The 20,799-nt window shown below is 43.5% G+C and overlaps 1 protein-coding gene across 3 annotated transcripts in view; it reads right to left on the bottom strand.

The window, feature by feature from the left end:
- LOC139259903 (PTB domain-containing engulfment adapter protein 1-like) overlaps window positions 1-20,799 on the bottom strand; it is a 797,963-nt gene that overhangs the window by 26,060 nt on the left and 751,104 nt on the right. For all 3 annotated transcript variants that reach the window (XM_070875832.1, XM_070875834.1, XM_070875833.1), the window contains one exon: window positions 20,380-20,474. In XM_070875832.1, the coding sequence (XP_070731933.1) occupies window positions 20,380-20,474 (95 nt within the window). The remainder of the gene's footprint in view (window positions 1-20,379; window positions 20,475-20,799) is intronic.

Below are 20,799 nucleotides of genomic sequence, written 5' to 3'. Positions count from 1 at the left end.
CGCCTGGCTGAACTTGTTCTCACATTGAATAACTTCTCTTTTAACTCTACTCCCTTCCTCCAAATTAAAGGTGTTGCTATAGGAACCCACATGGGTCCTAGCTATGAGATTGCTAGCTCCTACATTTTTGTGGGATATGTGGGACTTGGGTCCCCTCCCTCACCTCTTTTTCCAGTACATTGATGACTGTATCGGTGCTGTTTCCTGCTCTCGCCCTGAACTTAAAATTTCATTCACTTTGCATTCAATTACCACCCTTCTCTCACCTTTACATGGTCCATCTCCGACTCTTCCCTTCCCTTCCTCGACTTTTCCATCTCCATCTCTGGGAATAAGCTTTTGACCAGTATCCACTATAAGCCACTGAGGCCCACCCCGCATCCTGTAAGGACTCCATTCCATTCTCCCAGTTTCTCAGTTTCCGTCGCATCTGCTCTGATGATGACACTTTTTACACTAGTGCCTCTGACACGTCTTCCTTTTTCCTTAACAAAGGATTCACCTCCGCCGTGGTTAACATGGCCCTCGACCGTGTCCATTCTATTTCCTGCACCTCTGCTCTCATCCCATCCCCTCTCTCTCAGAACCATGACAGGGTTCCCCTTGTCCTCACCTTTCATCCCACCAGCCTCCACATTCAACAGATCATCCTCCGCCATTTCTGCCACTTCCAGCATGATCCCACCACCAATCACATCTTCCCCATTGCTTCCCCTCACAGCATTCCGAAGGGACCACTCCCTCTGCGACACTCTGGTCCATTCCGCAGTCACCTACAGCACTTAGCCCCTTCTCGCAGCACCTTTCCGTGCAAGCGCAGGAGATGCAACGTCTGCCCTTTTACTTCCTCCCTTCCCACTATCTAAGGCCCCAAATACTCCTTCCAAGTGAAACAGCGATTTACTTGTACTTCTTTCAATTTAGTATACTGTATTCGCTGCTCACGATGTGGTCTCCTCTACATTGGGGAGACCAAGCGTAGATTGTGTGACCGCTTTGCGGAGCACCTCCATTCAGTTTGCAAATGTGACCATGAGCTTCTGGTCGCCTGTCACTTTAATTCTCCACTCCATTCCCACTCTGACCTCTCCGTCCTCGGTCTCCTACACTGTTCCAACGAAGCTCAACGCAAGCTCGAAGAACAGCACCTCATCTTTCGTTTAGGCACTTTACAGCCTTCTGGACTCAACATTGAGTTCAAAAATTTCAGAGCGTAACCGCTGACAATCTTTGGCTCCCTTTGGCTCATTTATTCCCCAAAACAGGGTACAATGGACTGCAACAATAAGCAGAAATCAGTTTACTTGATTTCCACCCTAATGAATTTATGAGGCTCTACATAGGTACCAATGATATAGGTAGAGCAAAGAAAGAGATTCTGCTGAGGGAGTATGAGCAGCTACGGGCTAAATTAAAAAGCAGAACCACAAAGAAAATAATCTCTGGATTGCTACCTGAGCCAAGAGCAAATTTACATAGGGTAAATAAGATCAGAGAGGTGAACACGTGGCTCAAAGACTGGTGCGAGAGAAATGGGTTTCAATTCATGGGGCACTGACACCAGTAGTGGGGTAAGAGGGAGCTGTTCCATTGGGACGGGCTTCATTTCAAACATGCTGGGACTAGTGTCCTGGTGAATCAAGTAATTCGGGCGAAAGAGGGGGCTTTAAACGAAATAATGCGGGGGAGGGTTCAGGTGAGCAGAAATGAAAAAAGTCAAAGAGAAAAGAGAAGGCAATTGAGCAGGGGGAAGTAATAACCAGAGTATGACAGGAAGGGACAGATTGTATAAAAATAAGTGTATTAGAAATTGAGGAAAAAAGGTTAAAAAAAACAAACTTAAATGTTCTTTATCTGAAGGCATGCAACATTCGTAACAAGATGGATGAGTTGACAGTACAAATAGATATAAATGGATATGATCTGATAGCCATTACAGAGACATGGTTGCAAGGTGACCAAGACTGGGAACTGAATATTCAAGGGTATTTGACACTTTGGAAGGATAGACAGAAAGGAAAAGGAGATCTGTTAATAAAGGATGAGATCAGTGCAATAATAAGAAATGATATTGGCTCAGATGATCACGATGTAGAATCAGTTTAGGTGGAATAAGAAATAATAATAAGTCACTGGTGGCGTTAGTCTATAGGACCCCGAACAGTAGTTACACTGTTGGACAGAGTATAAATCACAAAATAATGGAGGCTTGTAAGAAAGGTACAACAATAATCATGGGCAATTTTAATCTTCATAATGATTGGACAAATCAAATTGGCTAGGGTAGCCTTGAGGAAGAGTTAATTGACTGAATCCGGGATGATTTCCTTGAACAGTTCATTGTGGAACCAACCAGGGAGCAAGTTATCTTAGATCTGGTACTGTGTAATAAGACTGGATTAATAAATGATCTCAGAGGAAAGGATCCTCTAGGAAAGAGTGACGATAGCATAGTTGAATTTCAAATTCAGTTGGAGGTTGAGAAAGTTGGGTCTCAAACCAGTGTTCTGACCTTAAATAAAGGCGATTACAAAGGTATGAAGGCAGAGTTGGCTAAAGTGGACTGGGAAAATAGATTAAAGTATAAAACGATTGATGAGCAGTGGCAGACATTTAAGGAGATATTTCATAACTCTCAATAAAAATATATTCCAGTGAGAAGGAAAGACTTTAAGAGAAAAGGAGAATCATCTGTGGCTAACTAAGGAAGTAAAGGATGGTATCAAATTGAAAACAAAGGCATACAATGTTGCCAAGATTAGTGGAGGCCAGAGGATTGGGAAAGTTAAAAAAAAGCAAAAGATGACTAAAAAAATAATAAAGAGAAAGAAGATGGATTATGAGAGTAAACTAGCAACACATATAAAAACAGATAGGAAGAGCTTCTACAGGTATATCAACAGGAAGAGGGTAGCTAAAGTAAACATTGGTCCCTTAGAGGATGAGTGTGGGTACTAGGTCCATGCAGCAGAACAGGTCTCCCGTCGTTTGAATAATCCTTGCCACTGGACCAAGGCCTAGCTCCGTCAAGCCCGTATGGTGGCTGGTGTGCAACGGCCACCACACGTTAAAAAAATCCACGCACAGGCATCTTCCACCCTTCAGGATGTAGTTCAGGACCTGGAATATTAGGTCCTTCATTGAAACACCTGTTAACTCATCCATTTTTGGCGTGGAAGCAAGTCATCCTCGTTTCGAGGGACTGCCTATGATGATGAGAGAATGAGACTGGGGAATTAATAATAGAGAACAGGGAAATGGCAGAGACTTTGAACAAATATTTTGTATCGGTCTTCACGGTAGAAGACACTAAAAATATCTCAATAATAGATAATCAAGGGGCTAAAGGGAGGGGGGAACTTAAATCGATCACTATTACTAAAGAAAAAGTACTCGGTAAAATAATGGAACTAAAGGTGGACAAGTCCCCTGGACCTGATGGCCTGCATCCTAACGTCATAAAATAAGTGGCTGCAGAGATAGTGGATGCATTGATTGCAATCTACCAAAATTCCCTACAGTCTGGAGAGGTCCCAGCTGATTGGAAAACTGCAAACATAATGCCCCTATTTAAAAAAGGAGGGATATGGAAAGCAGGAAACTATAGACCAATTAGCCTAACATCTGGCATTGGGAAAATGTTGGAGTCTATTATTACAGAAGCAGTAGCAGGACATTTGGAAAATCATAATGCAGTCAAGCAGAGTCAACATGATTTTATGAAAGGGAAATCACGTTTGACAAATTTGCTAGAGCTCTTTGAGGATGTAACGAGCAGGGTGGATAAAGGGGATGTGGTGTATTTAGATTTCCAAAAGGCATTCGACAAGGTGCCACATAAAAGTTTACCGCACAAAATAAGAGCTCATGGGGTTGGGGGCCATATATTAGCATGAATAGAGGATTGGCTAACTAACAGAAAACAGAGAGTCAGGATAAATGGGTAATTTTCAGGTTGGTAAATGGTAACTAGTGGGGTGCCACAGAGATCGGTGCTGTGCCGCAAATATTTACAATCAATGGGGCTAGAAATTTCACTCATATCGCTGGCGCCCAATTGTTAGTGGTCTTTTTAACTGCTGGAATACAGCTGGTGCGCGCTCCCGAGATTTTCGGGTCTTCGATGTCGGCGGCGGCAAAGCCTAGTGATAGCAAACTTGAGCAGGAGGCCAAATCATGAGAAAAGTTGGTGATTACCTTACTTTTAGAAAGGGAAACAGAACCTCTGTAGAAAACAGCCAGAAAAGCTTCTCTGCGCATGCGCGGCCATTCTCCTGTGATTTCGGGGTCAAGGGTAAAGTGCCACTTGTTTCTCGGAGGAAGCCCAGGAGTCATTGGTGGACGAAGTGGAGGCCTGTTGGAATCAGTTAACACAGGGTGGGCAAGGGAAACCATCACCGTTCGTGTATCAGGGGTTATGGCGAGAGATCGCTGAGGCAGTGTCCTCCATCGCGCCCGTGATGCAGGGGCCAAACCAATGCCGCCAAGGTGGAATGACATCGTTAGCTCTGCGAGAGTAAGTACTAAATCTTATCATGCATTGATGATTTACTCTTAAGTAGTGACACATTTTATTATGTTGTAAAGCTTGGTGTCATTTTTATTTCCCATCATCGATCTCATTGTGTTAGTCCTCTGTATTTTCACATGTTCATCATGCAACATTTGCGTGCTAACAAAACTTAAATCGTGCAGTCATTGACAAAAAGACTGGGGACAGTTAATTGGGGATGTGTACCTATATATTGTTCCCAATGTTGGGGAAGTCCAGAACCAGGGGTCACAGTCTAAGGATAAGGGGTAAGCCATTTAGGACCGAGATGAGGAGAAACCTCTTCACCCAGAGAGTGGTGAATCTGTGGAATTCTCTTCCACAGAAAGTTGTTGAGGCCAATTCACGAAATATATTCAAAAAGGAGTTATATGTAGTCCTTACTACTATGGGGATCAAGGGTATGGCGAAAAAGCAGGAATGGGGTACTGAAGTTGCATGTTCAGCCATGAACTCATTGAATGGCGGTGCAGGCTCGAAGGGCCGAATGGACTACTCCTGCACCTATTTTCTATGTTTCTATGTTTCTATAACGAACAACCGCGCGAAAATGCAAAGAACAGTTGGTATCCTGGAGAAGTTCTCAGAAGGGGACGATTGGGAGGCCTTCATGGAGAGACTCGACCAATACTTCGTGGCCAACGAACAGGAAGGGGACGAAAACGCTGCCAAACGAAGGACGATCCTCCTTACCGTCTGTGGGGCAACAACCTATGGCCTCATGAAGAATCTTCTCGCTCCAGTAAAACCAACAACCAAATCCTATGAAGAATTGTGTATGCTGGTCCGGGAGCACCTAAATCCAAAGGAAAGCATTTTGATGGCGAGGTATTGGAATGAAAGCGCCTTGCAGGACATTGCAAATTCGATGAATTCCTTGAACAAATGCTGAGAGACTTTTTTGTGCTTGGCATTGGCCATGAGGTAATCCTTCGCAAACTATTGACTGTTGAAACACCAAATCTGAGCAAAGCCATAACGATAGCCCAGGCATTTACATCCACCAGCTATAAAACCAAACAAATTTCACAGCATAAAGAGGTTTCGGTCAGTATGGGCACAAAGTAACATCGTTTTCGAGCAGGAATATACATGGCAGAATATAAACGCTGGCTGCTGCACGACCTCAGATGACCCAGAGTCTGCCATCAATTGTTAAAGCGAGGCAGATAGCACCTTGTTGGCGTTGTGGAGATGATCATCGGGCCCATCAATGCTGCTTCAAGCACTATGCATGCAACGGCTGCAGAACAATGGGACACCTCCAGCGAATGTGGAGGCGAGCTGCAAACCATGCAAACCCTGCAAACCACCACGTTGCAGAGGAAGATCGATCCATGGTGGATCAGGCTGAATTAGAGACTCAAACCGAAGAGGCAGAAGTGTATGGAGTACACACCTTCACCAAGAAATGTCCACCAATAATGTTAAAAGTTGAACTGAACGGAATTCTGTTGTGTATCTGTAAAGCATGCACTCCCATGTTCCGCCACCAGGGAGCGCATCGCTTGAAGTCCCAAGGGATCCCAGCATTCCTTGGGAGCACTGTATATAAGCCAGCCCCTAAGGCCTGTTCCTCACTCTGGAGTGTCTTAATAAAGACTGAGATCGCTGTTACTTTAACCTCCCTGTGTGCAGTCTCATCTGTACTAGGAACACAATAACTGCCGACGAGTATACGAATCCAACGCAAAGATGCAACAAACTGTGGGCATCCTGGAGAAGTTCTCGGAGGGTGAGGACTGGGAAGCTTATGTAGAACGGCTAGACCAGTATTTTGTAGCCAACGAGCTGGACGGAGAAGGAAGCGCTGCAAAAAGGAAAGCGATCCTCCTCATGGTCTGCGGGGCACCGACCTACAGCCTCATGAAGAATCTTCTGGCTCCGGTGAAACCCACAGATAAGTCATATGAGGGGCTGTGTACACTGGTTCGGGAACATCTTAACCCGAGGGAGAGTGTGCTGATGGCGAGGTATCGGTTCTACACGTGCCAGCGATCTGAAGGTCAGGAAGTGGCGAGCTACATCGCCGAGCTAAGGTGAATTGCAGGACACTGTGAGTTTTATGGCTACCTGGAGCAGATGCTCAGAGACTTTTTTGTACTGGGCATTGGCCACGAGACCATCCTATGAAAACTTTTGACTGCAGAGACACCGACCCTCAGTAAGGCCTTTGCGATAGCACAGGCGTTTATGTCCGCCAGCGATAACACCAAACAAATCTCTCAGCACACAAGTGCAAGCAATGATCATAAATTAACTGGAACTGAATTTGTGAGCAGAAATGTACAGGGCAGAACCCACAAGTCTGCAACTGCCAGCAGGCCTCAGGTGACCCAGATGACTCAAAATCCCCAACAAAGGATGAATGCAAGGCAATTCACACCTTGCTGGCGTTGTGGAGGCTTCCATTCAGCCTAATCATGCCGCTTCAATGATTGCAAGAGTTGTGGAACAATGGGGCGCCTCCAACGAGCTTGCAGCCAAGCTGCAAGCTCTGCAAAACCTGCTAATCACCACGTGGCAGAGGAAGATCGGTCCATGGTGGATCAATGCAATTTTGAGCCTCAGAGAGAGGAGAAGCTGACGTATATGGGGTGCACACATTTTCGGTGAAATATCCACCTATAATGCTAAATGTAAAATTGAATGGCTTACCCATAGCCATGGAACTGGACAATGGCGCTAGCCAATCCATCATGAGTAAAAAGATGTTTGAGAGACTGTGGTGCAACAAAGCACTCAGACAAGCCCTGAGCCCCATCCACACGAAACTGAGAACGAACACCAAAGAGCTCATCCCTGTCCTGGGCAGCGCCATGGTCAAGGTCAGCTACGAGGGCACGGTGCATGAACTGCTACTCTGGATTGCTGTGGTGAGGGAGAACACCTAGACCACCAATGCCAATGCTATGCGGCAATTGACGGTCGTGGGATATGGCACTGCACACACCAGCAATAGTGACAGCACCTGATCGTCGGGAGGAACTAGTTTTTTCCGACGTTGAAAATGGGTCCTCAGTACCTCCGCCTTCTCCAGAACCCCCAGACATAGTATTGCCATTGTGGCCCTCCCACCCTCAGCAGACATGCTTGAGGTGCTGTGCTGGTGCATGATGTACTGGTCCCGGCGTGGGCAGGGCCAGAGGTATTGATAGTGGAAGGAGGAGGAGGAGGTCAGTGCCAAGGGTCAGGGGGGAATTGGGAAGGAAAGGCATTGGGAAAGGCGGCTGCTGGTAGAATTGTGGGAGGGTGCAGGGGTGTTTTCAGTGGTCTTTATACTGTTGTTCAAGTTGTTGTTGTTGTTGCTGTTTGTTTATAATTTTTGTTGTTATCAATATGGAATTCATAAAAAATGTTAGTTTATTACATTGTTAAAGTTTTATACTAATTACATGTTTCATATAAAATGTTATTGAACAAAACCATTCTTTATGCCTCACTCACTTCTGGGAAGGGGAGAATATGTCCCATTTGACAACTTTTAGGAAAGACAACTTTAAATGTGTGATTGACGTTGTCCCTTGTAAACTCATACCGCATCTTGGATGACCTAGACCCAACTGACTTGGGTTTTCTTGAGTCTTGTGAACATCACGTGACTGGGTAAGCCATTCACAATGCAACAGCTCTGCAACTATTTTGTGAAGAAACAATCAAGTGCCCCCTGATTAAAGGGGGGTCACACTCCAAGAACTTTTCAAGTGCCCCCCCTTTTTTTTTTGAGGGCACCAAAAAACTCAAATTGTACAAATGCCCCCTGGCTAAAAGGCGGGGTGGGGGGGACGGGCACTAAAACCGACAAACTTAAACAAATTAAACTTTAGACGTGGTTCAAATAAAAATTTGGTTGCCGGGGATGATGATGCACTCCTTCCCTTCGGTGCCCACCTCTCGTGGAAGGCCGTGAGCGTACCAGTGGACACCGCGTGCTCCATCTCCAGGGACACCCTGGCCCAGATATAACCGTGGAAGAGAGGCAGGCAGTCAGGCTGAACAACTCACTCGACCGCCCGCTGCCTGGACCGGATGATGGCCCCCTTGGCCTTGCCCAGGAGCAGTCCTACGAGGAGGCCTTCTGAGCAACAGCTCTACAACTCTTTTGGGGAGTACAAAACAAACATTAGATCGAGTGCCCCCCGATCTGGGGGACACTCCAGACACTTATACCTGCCCTCTTTTTTTTTTTTTGTAACTTTTTTTTGTGGTTTTTTTTTGTGATTTTTTTTTTGGGCTATAAAATCATAAAGTTTACAAGTGCTCCCTATAAAAGGGGAGGGGGACACTAAAAACCCTGGCGATTAAAACAAATTAAACTTTAAATCATAAAATCAAATTAAAATTTGGTTGCCGGGCGTGATGATACACTCCAGTCCCTCCGGCGCCCACCTCTCACGGAAGGCCATGAGCGTACCGGTGGACACCGCGTGCTCCATCTCTAGGGACACCCTGGCCCGGATGTAGGCGCGGAAGAGAGGCAGGCAGTCGGGTTGAACGGCCCACTCGACCGCCCGTTGCCTGGACCGGGTGATGGCCCCCTTGGCCATGCCCAGGAGCAGTCCTACGAGGAGGCCTTCCGAGCAACAGCTCTACAAACCTGTGAGCATTCTCACAGGTGCATACATTACAGTTGTGACACCTGCTACAGTAGAATAGCCACACAACCACACTGTCAAGACATGTGAAGAATGGTTACTTGGATGTACAACTAGTGATTGACACCCTTTCTCCCTGTCCCCCCTCCCTCAGGTCTCTTTGTACACCAAGTGACTGACTCCCTTCTCCCTCCGCCGCCCCTGCCCCCCACCCCCACCCCCCCACCAACCCCTCTCAGGTCGTTATGTACAACTTGGATGTGGCCCCATTGCGTGGACACAACCCCTCCCCCCTCCGCGGTTCCGCTGCAGCCAGCATTAGTAAATGGCGGGGGGGGGGGGCGGGGGGAGTGGGTGGCGCAGGTCTGCTTTGGAGCCGGACTGTTTAAAAAAAAATGAAACCCACAGCTAAGGGACTGACAAAAGAAAGTGCAGAGCAAAGTAAAGGTCCAGAGGGATTAGAAGGGCAGGCGTATGAGATTACAACATGCTTCAGCTATGCGTCTGTCCCAGACTGTGTATATTTTGTGGGAACATTGATTGGCTGATTACATTGTGGCTTGAGTTCTGCCATGTTTTGGGTGACTATGAGGATATTTCCCTCTGACAGTGAAACCCTTTCCCTCTCTAATTCTGTACTGGGAGTTAATTCAGTGCTTGGTCTGTGTGTGAGACAGTGAGCATCTTTGAATACCCCTTTAAATATAAGAACTGTTTTATTGCACAATCCAATAATTTGCAAGGCTTTCAGAGATCACAATCCTTCATAGACTTCCTGATACAATGTTTTCATGTTGGTGAGGTGATGTTCCAGTCCACCACAGAGTTGAAGTGTCAATTAGCTAACACAGAACCAAATTATTGAGAAACTCAGTATATATGTCAGCACAAAGCCTACTGAGCAAAAGGTTCTCCCAATCACATTCAAAGATACAAAAGTTCATTTTCTGCATAGAATCACTTAACTACAGTAGTGGTGGTCATCTTGTCGAAACCTCACATATCTGTTAATATGTACACCACATATAATTAGATTCGCATCAAGAATTTAAAGGTTTTCTTCATTATCCATGATCTTCTGGCCCACTGTAAAGCTGCAAACAAAATGGAGGGAGGCATAATGCTGGGCTCAAGTCACGTAAGCACTTCAGAAATGGGTGGTTTTCATCGGAGCAATAACTGGCACTAGCGGGCCTTAAAATAAACTTTTTATTGGAATTTAAGGCTGGGAGTGAATTTTCCACGATTTCTAGGTGTCCAAAGTGGACGGGTGCTTTGCAGCAACCCTGGCCCAAATTGCCGCCGGCAATTGGGAGGTGAAACAGACGATACCGGACGGTATTTTACATTTTTTTCCAAAACAGGCGGTAACTGGATGGTAAATGGCCGGTTTGAGAGGACATTCTAGCCCACAACTTACATGAAGGTAACGAGTGTAATGTAGCCAAGTTTGCTGATGATACTCAGATGGGTAGGAACACAAGTTGTGAGGAGGACATAAAGAATCTGCAAAGGGATATAGACAGGCTAAGTGAGTGGCCAAAAATTTGGCAGATGGAGTATAATGTGGGAAAGTGTGAGGTTATCCACTTTGGCAGGAAAAATAAAAAAGCAATTTATTATTTAAATGGAGAGAGATTACAAAATGCTGCAGCACATGGGGACCTGGGGGTTCTTGTGCATGAAACACAAAAATTTAGTATGCAGCTACAGCAAGTAATCAGGAAGGCAAATGGAATGTAGGCCTTTATTGCAAGGGGGCTGGAGTATAAAAGCAGAGACGTCCTGCTACATCTGTACAGGGTATTGGTGAGATCATACCTAGAGTACTGTGTAGAATTTTGGTCTCCTTATTTAAGGAGGGATATACTTTCATTGGAGGCAGTTCAGAGAAGGTTCACTAGGTTGATTCCTGAGATGAAGGTGTTGACTTCTGAAGAAAGGTTGAGCAGGTTGGGCCTATACTTATTGGAGTTTAGAAGAATGAGAGGTGAACTCATTGAAACATATAAGATACTAAGGGGACTCGACAAGGTAGATGCAGAGAGGATGTTTCCACTCGTGGGGGAATTTAGAACTAAGGGGCATAGCTTAAGAATAAGGGGTCGCCCATTTAGAACTGAGATGAGGAGGAATTTCTTCTCTCAGAGGGTCGTAAATCTGTGGAATTCTCTGCCCCAGAGAGCTGTGGCGGCTGGGTCATTGAATATATTTAAGGTGGAGATAGGCAGATTTTTGAACTTGGGCAGTGAAGTGGAGCTGAACCCAAGATCAGATTAGCCATGAGCTTATTAAATGACGGAGCAGGCTCGAGGGGCCAAATGGCCTACTCCTGCTCCTATTTCTTATGTTGTTATGTTCTTAAAGCTTCCTTACCTTATATCAACCTCACAATGATCACCAGACCTATATCCTCAGGGTTTGGGTCAGCAGAACCATCTGCTGCAAAGACACCTCCAGCTACAATGCAGCACAGGATTAGCACATGAGGTTGTGTTCGGTTACTTGGCTGCACCTATTGTGACACTTTCCTTTAATTGTCCTAATCCCTATTAATTAGACTCACACACATTTTTCTTTTTCCAACACTGATATCTACCCAAGACTACACCTGGTGCTGTGAATAATTATGTAGACTAGCTTACATTATAGAATTGAGTATTACTTACACTTGACCTTTCAGGTGACATTTATTAAGCCGTGTATAACTAAGTTTAAGTCAATTCTAAATGAAGATGAAAATTGGCCCTGAGGTCTCTCTGCACCAGTTGGGGTAGTGTGCTTTTATTTCCTTTTTGCCAGGATAGCCTCAGAGAAAATAAGAGTGGTTGTATGTTTGTGCTGAATTTCAAGCAGATTATAGAGTTTTAAATGTCAGACAATGGGAAATGGGGCAGGCAGCTGTTGTCTGAGTTGCTCATTGGGAAAGCGCCCAAAAGATTCAATGCTTAATTGGGAATTGGGACCTAGCAAGGAGTTTAATGGAAATTAAATAAATGAGTTTGAGCACAGTGAGCCAAAAGCCAAGATGACATCTGCAATGTCTGTAAGCTTACAATGTTGTAGCTCCACACTGTGGATATGGACGTATTGTGTTACTGCAACTAAAGGTGAATAAATGACTCAGCTGACCAGAAGCTTCCGGAATTTCTGAGATGCTGTCTGCCATTATAGAAAGCTGTGTGTGCTGTGCTCTGTGAATATATCACGTTTGGCAATGAGATGGGATTTTTCGGATGATATAAAGCTGAAATTTTGTTGGTGAAGTATTCAGCCAGCCTACAGAGAGACTTTGGAAGCTTCTCTGTCTTTGGAAATAGCTACAAACTCCGAGGTAAAAAATGAGCACACTAATTTAAACTGCAAAATCAAAATGGCTGCACCCATAGCAGTAATGGGTCATTAAGGTGAATATAAATGTGACCAGGAAAGGTTTAAGGCGTATGTGGACTGGCTAGAAATGTATTTCACTGCAAATAATATAACCGAAGTTCCAGAGAATGCAGATCAGAACCGGGCTGTGTTGGAACGGAAGAGAGCTATCTTCTTATCGGAAGTGGGTCGGAGTTGTATGAAACCCTGATAAATCTGCTTGTGCCTGATGAGCCAAAAGACATAATGCTTAAAGAGATTTTAACGAAGCTGGAGCAGCACTACAACCCGGTACCGTTAGAAATTGCTAAAAGCTATCTTTCGGTATACAAAATCAAAAGACTGATGAAAATATCAGTGAGTACATTGTAGCATTAAAAAAGCTATAATTTCGGAAACTTTCAAAACCAAGCATTGCGGGACCGTTTTGTTTGAGGGATGAGAAATGATGCGATCAGAAGAAAGTTATTGACAACGCCTGACTTGACTTTTGTTATTGTTTGTCAGACAGCGAGGTCGATGGGCATGGCCAATCAATATTCCCGAGAATTTCATAATAATTACAGTCGTCAGAAAACTGAGGTGAATCGCCTGCAACTTCAAAGTAAAAGGTGATGGGGGCCCAAAGTCTCAGAAACTGGAAATTGTAATAAAGCATTGAACTCATGCTATCGGTGCCTGGGACAACACAAAGTTGTCCATATGGGAAGACAGAGTGTTTCTTCTGCAGAAAGACGGGGCATCTTGCGAAGGCATGCCGACTGAAGGGTAAACCAGCTTTCAAAGCTATGAGTCCAGTTTTCAAAGCTATGAGTAGAAATCCCCAGAGACTACATAGCATGGAAGAACAACAACAGGACGTGGAGATGTTAAGAGTTACACGTCATCAGGAGCACGAGGTTAACAGACAGCGATTTGAAAAGTATCAAAATCCACATAGATGTTGCGGGATTCAAGATACCAATGGAATTCAAAACAGGTGCATCCGTGAGTGTAGTACCGGAGTCGCTATACCTCGACAAATTGCGTGATTGCCCACTGGAGAAATCCAAGATGGAGCTGCGAGGCTACTCGGGAGAAAAAATTCCTGTGGTAGGTCGTATCACCGTACTGGTGAAATATGAAGATCAATTTCAGAACTTGCCTCTAATAGTAGTGAAAGGAGACAAGCCTGCCTTACTAGGAAGAAATTGGTTGAGATCACTGAAGCTGGATTGGAGTGAGATATTTCGTATTGAAATGAGATTTGCATCAATGGATGATATCAAGAGTTGTCCTAAGGTGTTCATCCGATCCAAGGCTTCAAAGTGCGTGTCAGGTTACAGAAGGATGCTAGATCGGTTTACTGCAAGCCACGTTCCGCATCATATGCACTCAAGGAGAAAGTTGAGCAAGAACTCAACAGACTAGAGACTGAGAACAAAATTTGTGACATAAATCGATGTAATGGTAAGGTAAGGTTGTGTCGTGATTGTAAAGTAACCGGACTCCAGGTTCTAGAGGATAATGTCCCCAATACAATGCCAAATATAGAAGATTTATTCACAATACTGACAAGTGGTCAGATTTTCTCAAAACTGGATCTTAAAAATGCCTACTTACAGCTTGAACTAGATGAGGAGTCAAGTTATGTTTGATTATGAATACTCATCTAGGCCTATACCAATTTAATATGCTACCGTTTGGAGTGTCTTCCGCCCCTGCCATGTTCCAAGGGGTGATGAACCAGATTTTGCAAGGTATTGAAGGGGTAGCATGTTATTTAGATGACATACTAATTTCAGCACCAAATAGGCAAATTCATAATAACATATTGAATTAAGTCCTGAAACGGCTAGAGAAGCACAGAGTACGAGTGTCTGCTCGTAAGTGTGAGTTATTTCAAAACTCAGTGGAGTACTTAGGATACAGAGTAGACAAAGATGGTTTATATCCAACCATGGGAAAACTGGATGCAATTAGAAATGCACCCTTTCCCAGGAATGTCACTGAACTTCGTTCATTTTTGGGTCTTTTGAACTATTAAGGGAAGTTCCTACCAAATTTGGCTGCAGTATTACATCCACTGAATGAACTATTGAAAAAACAGGTCCATTGGACGCGATACAGCATTTAAGAAGTGTAAAAGCGAATTGGTAGAGGGCACCATGTAGTTCACTATGACATATCTAAGGAGATTAAACTAGCATGTGATGCCTCTTAATATGGAATTGGGGTAGTAATCTCTCATGTATTACGTAGTGGGGAGGAGAGACCAATTGCTTTTGCTTCACACACTCTCAGTGCCAGTGAGTGTAATTATGCGCAAATTGAAAGGGAAGCGTTGGCATTAATTTTTGGGGTCAAGAAGTTTCACAAATACTTGTATGGTCGTAAATTTACCATCATTACGGACCATAAGCCCCTAACAGCAATCCTCCATCCAAAGTCCCTACTTCCAACATTAGCTATAGCTCGAATGTAGATATGGGCTTTGATTTTGTCAGCATATACATATGATATTGAATAGAGACAATCAGCTGATCACAGTAATGCTGATGCTGTGTCAAGATTGCCTTCCCCATCATAAGTTTCACCCGATAGGAAAGAAGTGTTCTATTTTGCATACATTGATGAACTGCCAGTCACAGCTGAAGAGATTCGTAAAGCAACCAAATGTGACCCAGTGATTTCAAAGGTGTATGATTATATTGCAAATGGATGGCCAAACTAGGTAACAGACAAAGATATTCATCCATTCAACATTCGTAGGAATGAATTATCAGTCAATAAAGATTGTATCATGTGGGGTGTAAGAGTAGTTATACCAAATAAATTCAGGTCCAAATTATTAGGAGACCTCCATGACCAGCACCTGGGAATGTGCTTGACCAAGAGTTTTGCACGCAGTTATTTATGGTGGCCAGGTCTTGATAAAGATATAGAATACATCGTGAGTCAGTGTACGACATGTCAATTGGTAAGCGAGCAACCACCATCAGTACCATTATAGCCATGGAAATGGCTTCCGAGGGTGTGGCAAAGGCTACATATCGATTTTGCTGAACTAGAAGGACAACAATTGTTCATTTTGATTGATAGCCATTCGAAGTGGGGAGAGGTGTTTCCAATGTGGAAAACAACAACAAGTAAAACATTAGACATTTTGTGAAGTTTTTTTTCTTCATTTGGCCTCCCAGAAGAAATTGTTTCGGATAATGGACCACAATTTTGTTCAGAAGAATTTTCACAGTTCACAAGTAAAAATGGTGTGAAACATGCTAAGGTTCCACCAAACCACCATGCTTTGAATGGTGCAGCAGAGCGCACTGTACAAATTGAAAAACGTGCCCTCATAAAACAAATGTCAGATCCAAATCCAAAGAAATGACAGTTGTCATTGGATCATAAATTGGCTAATTTTTTGATTATGTATCGTAATACTCCTCACACAACTATTGGTAGAACACTAGCAGAGTTGTTTCTCAAACGAAAGCCACGAACCAGATTCTCGTTGTTAAAACCAAATTTGGCACAGTCCGTAGAACAGACACAATTAAGACAGAAAGAGTATCATGATAGAGGTAGAATAAAAGAGAGAAGTGTGAAATTAAATCAGAAGTGAGAGTGAAGAATCATCAACATAAATGCGTAAAGTGGTTACTAGGAAGAGTGATGAAGATATGTGGTCCTCGCACATATTTGGTCAAGATGTTTGATAATGGACAGGTTGGGTTTGTTCATATTGATCATATTTTACCTACAGACATGGAAGGAGTTGAATGTGGCAATGATTCAATTATTTCTGACTCATTAGAGAGTTTTGATACACCAGTAGCAAATCCTTTATCCAATGTACTGGAAAAAAATTCAAGAGAAAATCAGAATTTAAGTCTGAGTCCGAGTCAGGGAAACAAACAGTCTGAAGTTAGAGAGAGTTCAAATGAAAATCAAGGAAATCCTTTGGAGGAAAACGTTCCTCAGGATGAGCCTTGAATGAGTTTAAATTCGACACCATATTTGGAAGGTTCTGTTCGAGAGCGAAGGTATCCTCTTCGAAACAGAAAACAATGGTTAAGTTAAATTTGTAAATATGGCAAAATAAGTCCATATCCTTTTATGTATAAACATGCAAGTTATGTATGATGTTTGTGATAACAACTTCTTCATTAAGGAGGAAGAAGTGTAATGTCTGTAAGCTTGTAATGTTGTAGCTCCACACAGTGGATGTGGATGTATTGTGTTACTGCAACTAAAGGTGAATAAATGAGTCAGCCTACCAGAAGCTTCCGGAACTTCTGGGATGCTGTCTGCCATTATAGAAAGCTGTGTGTGCTGTGCTCTGTGAATATATCACAACATCAGTGACTTTACACTGAGCAAAACTTCCCACAAACTTTATAAAAAGAGTAACAAACCAAAAACAATGGTGTCAAAATTGCCTCTTTTTAAGGTGCGGTGGTGCTAACGGGACAGAGGAGTTTTTTCACCGGTGGTGGGGGGGGCGCTACCGGCTCCCAATACATTGCCTGGGAGTTTGCGAAGGTGCTGCCATGACAGCAGCATGCCCCGCAGTTAGCGCACTGGGCCGCCGCACAACCAGCAATGATGTCATCATCATGCGCAGCAAACCCTTACCACCCAGTGGGGGAAATTAACCCACAGGCCGTGTGGCTGGCGGGAACGGATGTCAACGCCAGCTTCATGGGTTGCGAAACTGGCCAACATCTGCTCTTGGGGCGCTCCTTAAAGGGGAAGGTGCCGGCGCACCACCATCTTTTCTGGATTGCCGAAACTTGGATCGGCTCGAGGATGATGGCCCTAGCATGATCTGGGCCACCATCGTGCAGCCTGGCAGTCCATTTTGGGTACCCGGTCCCACTCTGCCCTGGTGGCTTTATGAAGGCCATCAGAGGCCTTGCAAAGAGCGCAGTGGCTCTTCCCTTTAAGTGAAGGGGAGGGGCGTTGAAGCGCGTTAGCGCTACGTGGAGTATCCATGTAGCGCTTCACTCATCGCCCCAGTAGCACCCTGGGACACATCCCTAAAGGAAGTGGAGCTCGCGATATTGCGCTCTCCTTCCTGTGAGGGGCGGTAAGCCTAATCCAGCGGCGGGGGCGGGACTTCTGCGGCAGCAGAACGTCCCGGTCTCAGCTGGTTACTGCTCCCAATCGGACAGCAGGGCAATTACGCCCCCAATGTTTCTACATAGCTAATACATTATACAAATGATTAAGGGCTGTAAACTCTAATTTAAAAAAAAATTTAAATTTGTACTTTTAGTATGTGGAAGATTGCAGAAAATTTGCTGTCAATGACAGGAATATTAGCACCAACAGGGCAGGTCAGGACAGCCATGTGTTGAACAGAAAGAGGAAGTTTATCTGATCAAGCATGTTGCAAATCTCTTAAGAGAGCAGTGTCCGTTGTTGATTTCATGCATTGATGGAAGTTCCTATTTGTTCATTAATGTTTCAATGAAAAAAGATTGATTAACTTCAGCATTAAAAAAATATTTTGTTGGTTTAAGAAACATTGTTTGAAAAGTTATTAGTGGACACATGGAATTACTAAGCTTCACTGAGTAATGAAACTGAATTGTTAACAGTGGAGAGCACAGTCCTTGGAATTGTGTACATAAATATTAGCTTTCACACTGTTAAGTCAATCTTTAAATCAATTCCTCTTTTAAAATACAAAGTTACTGATATAGCATGTTAGCAGAGCACATTGCAGTACCAACACAAAATACCATTGTGTGATGGGAATTACATACAATCTATCATTCTGCTGAACCTCCCCTATTGTGGGGCAAATTCCTGAGCAAACATTATCAGCTCACCACAAGAGGAAAAAAAAATCAGGAGAAGGATTCCTGGGTCACTCTTGGATGCCTCCGTGTGGCTGATTCAGACTGCTGCTGCAGTGCCCCGGGAGCAACTCTTGGCTGCAGCATGTCTATGGTTGTGTGATTTTGTTAAATACCTACAGATGCTAACATCTGCTCTTCAAAAGGTATGCCATGCTAATATAAAACATGCTAATCCATTGGTATTTTCTGGAAGCGTATCTCTAGAAGAATATCACTGGCAATCTGTGAACTGTTAATCATAAAGCAATCACAAATGCAAAGGTAAAACTAAAACAGATAACTTACAATCATGCAATTTTGCTTGAGAAAACTCCATTATGATGGTCTTAACTAGATAAATTATGTGATTTTGTGTCTTAAAGTACTAAAGACGCCTTCATCATGGTGGAGTGTAGCAACCCAAATTGCAACTATCTTGCTTCATTTTTTAAATAAAAGTGAATGGGCCCGTGTTTGGTGAAGCATAAATTCCGCCCAAGTACTGTCCAAAGGACCGCTAAGACCCTGACGGCACTTTGGATGGAAGTTTCATGAAAAAATGTGGGAAAGAGCACCCGGCGGCAAAAATGGGCCTTGCATGCCAATTCTGGGCGGTAGCGGGCAGTTGCTCACAGTCTGGGCGGCAAATGCGATCCTCGGCAAAGTACTGCCGAGGATAGAGTCGGGCTCAGGGAGTGGGGAACTGATAAAATAAAAAGATTTCAAACCAATAAAAAAAACCACCAGAAATCCTTCAGGGGACTCCATCCACCTAAATCCCTGCAAAATAAATTTTAAAAAGTGCGCTAACCTTTTTTTGCAGGTCTTCATACTTACCGTTCAGGTAAGACCTGCTTCAATGTGGCAGTCTTTTCCCCTGCTGGAGTGAAGGACCGCCCGGACCAAACTGGGGACGCAGTGGGCGGGAGGACTCTTGTGGGCGTTGCATGCTGGCACACGACAGCGGACGCCAGCAGACGGTCCCCAGTGGTCTTCTCTCCCTGCCGGGGTGAAGATCTGACAAAACGTGCTCGGAGAGGAGAGCGCCCAAAAAACATTGAGACAGCTGAGTAAACTTAGCGGGGGCCGATGGTAAGTCGACCAAACTCGGGCCTAATGTCTTTAAATTGATCTTTTATAAAAAGCACTGCTAAACATAATAAGGTGTTGATAATTGAAAGGTTAGCTTAACTCTCTTTAAAGAAGTGTGATCCTAGTCCATAATTATATTACAGATATCAGTTTAGACCAATTGGGAGAGTTACCTCTTTCAATCATTGGAGAATCAATAGAGCAGAGTTTTACTGCTGGTCCTATGTCACCCTTTGGCTATATCTGCATCACTTTCTAGCTATAGAAAACAGAGGGCCCTGCAAGCAACGGAATCCTGGTTACAATTTAATTTTATCAGAGAGTTGACAGTACTGTCAGCTTTTTGTTAACATTAAAAAGAATACAATTGGAAAGGGACTTTTAAAATTTTACTCTGCATCATTGCTGCATAAGCTTCAGAACACTTCCTTGAACAAGTCTTACACTGCCTCCCTAATGTGGTATACAAGCAATTATTCACCCAAAATACACTCTGTGTAGATGTGAAGCCAAGGGCATTTTGCAATCACAAACTGCGTCGTGTAACTTCCTTTTAGGAAGCACGCACTCTTCTTAAAAACTCAGAACATGCATTCATTTTCTCACACCTTAAAGGTCACGGGTCCACTGTGTTTTTATTATGAAATATATGCTCTTTCTGCTATGCTGCTCAAGGCACTGCAGTGATTCTTTAAAAAAATGTTCACAACTGAATTGCTGATTTACATGCAGTCTATCATTGATTTGTAAAAAATGTTAACATATACTCATAACCTTCCTTACTCTGCAGTATTTGCACTCTTCACATTTAAGAACACAGGAGCATGAATAGATTCACGTAATAGTTTTGCTTCCAGATCTGAATTTCAACTTACAAAATTATATTCTTAATGACTATGAAAAAAAATGCAAGTGTTTAATGTGCAACCAGATTAGTCACCTGCATTTCATCCAGTTTGGACTGAATGTCTGGTGGAAAGTCTCCCCCACCCGAGATGAAAGGGTCAAATGGCTCAGCGCCAAAAATATCTCTTCCTGCAAAGGATGATAAAGAAGATTTTTAGTCTTTGCAAAACCCAATGCAGTCAGCTGATGATACAGGAAAAATCATATTCGCCATCATTTTTACATTTGCTGATCAAACTTACTGATTTTGTTATGAAAAATCAGTATTTTGAGACTAACTACTGACATTAACTTAATATCTATGTTCATTTTTTAAGCAAGAGACGTTGCAAAAATAAATTACTCTTTGAAGCCTACTTTGATGCAGCCATAAAAGAATCATAATTTAGTTAAACACTCAGTATATGTAACCAACCCAGAAAGAAACTTAATAAACTTTATTACATTAAAAGTC

The sequence above is a fragment of the Pristiophorus japonicus genome, chromosome 3 (assembly GCF_044704955.1).
Source record: "Pristiophorus japonicus isolate sPriJap1 chromosome 3, sPriJap1.hap1, whole genome shotgun sequence".
NCBI classification, from domain to species: domain Eukaryota; kingdom Metazoa; phylum Chordata; class Chondrichthyes; family Pristiophoridae; genus Pristiophorus; species Pristiophorus japonicus.
Note: the sequence above shows the minus strand (reverse complement) of the source record. Positions and strands in the feature narration are given on the sequence as shown.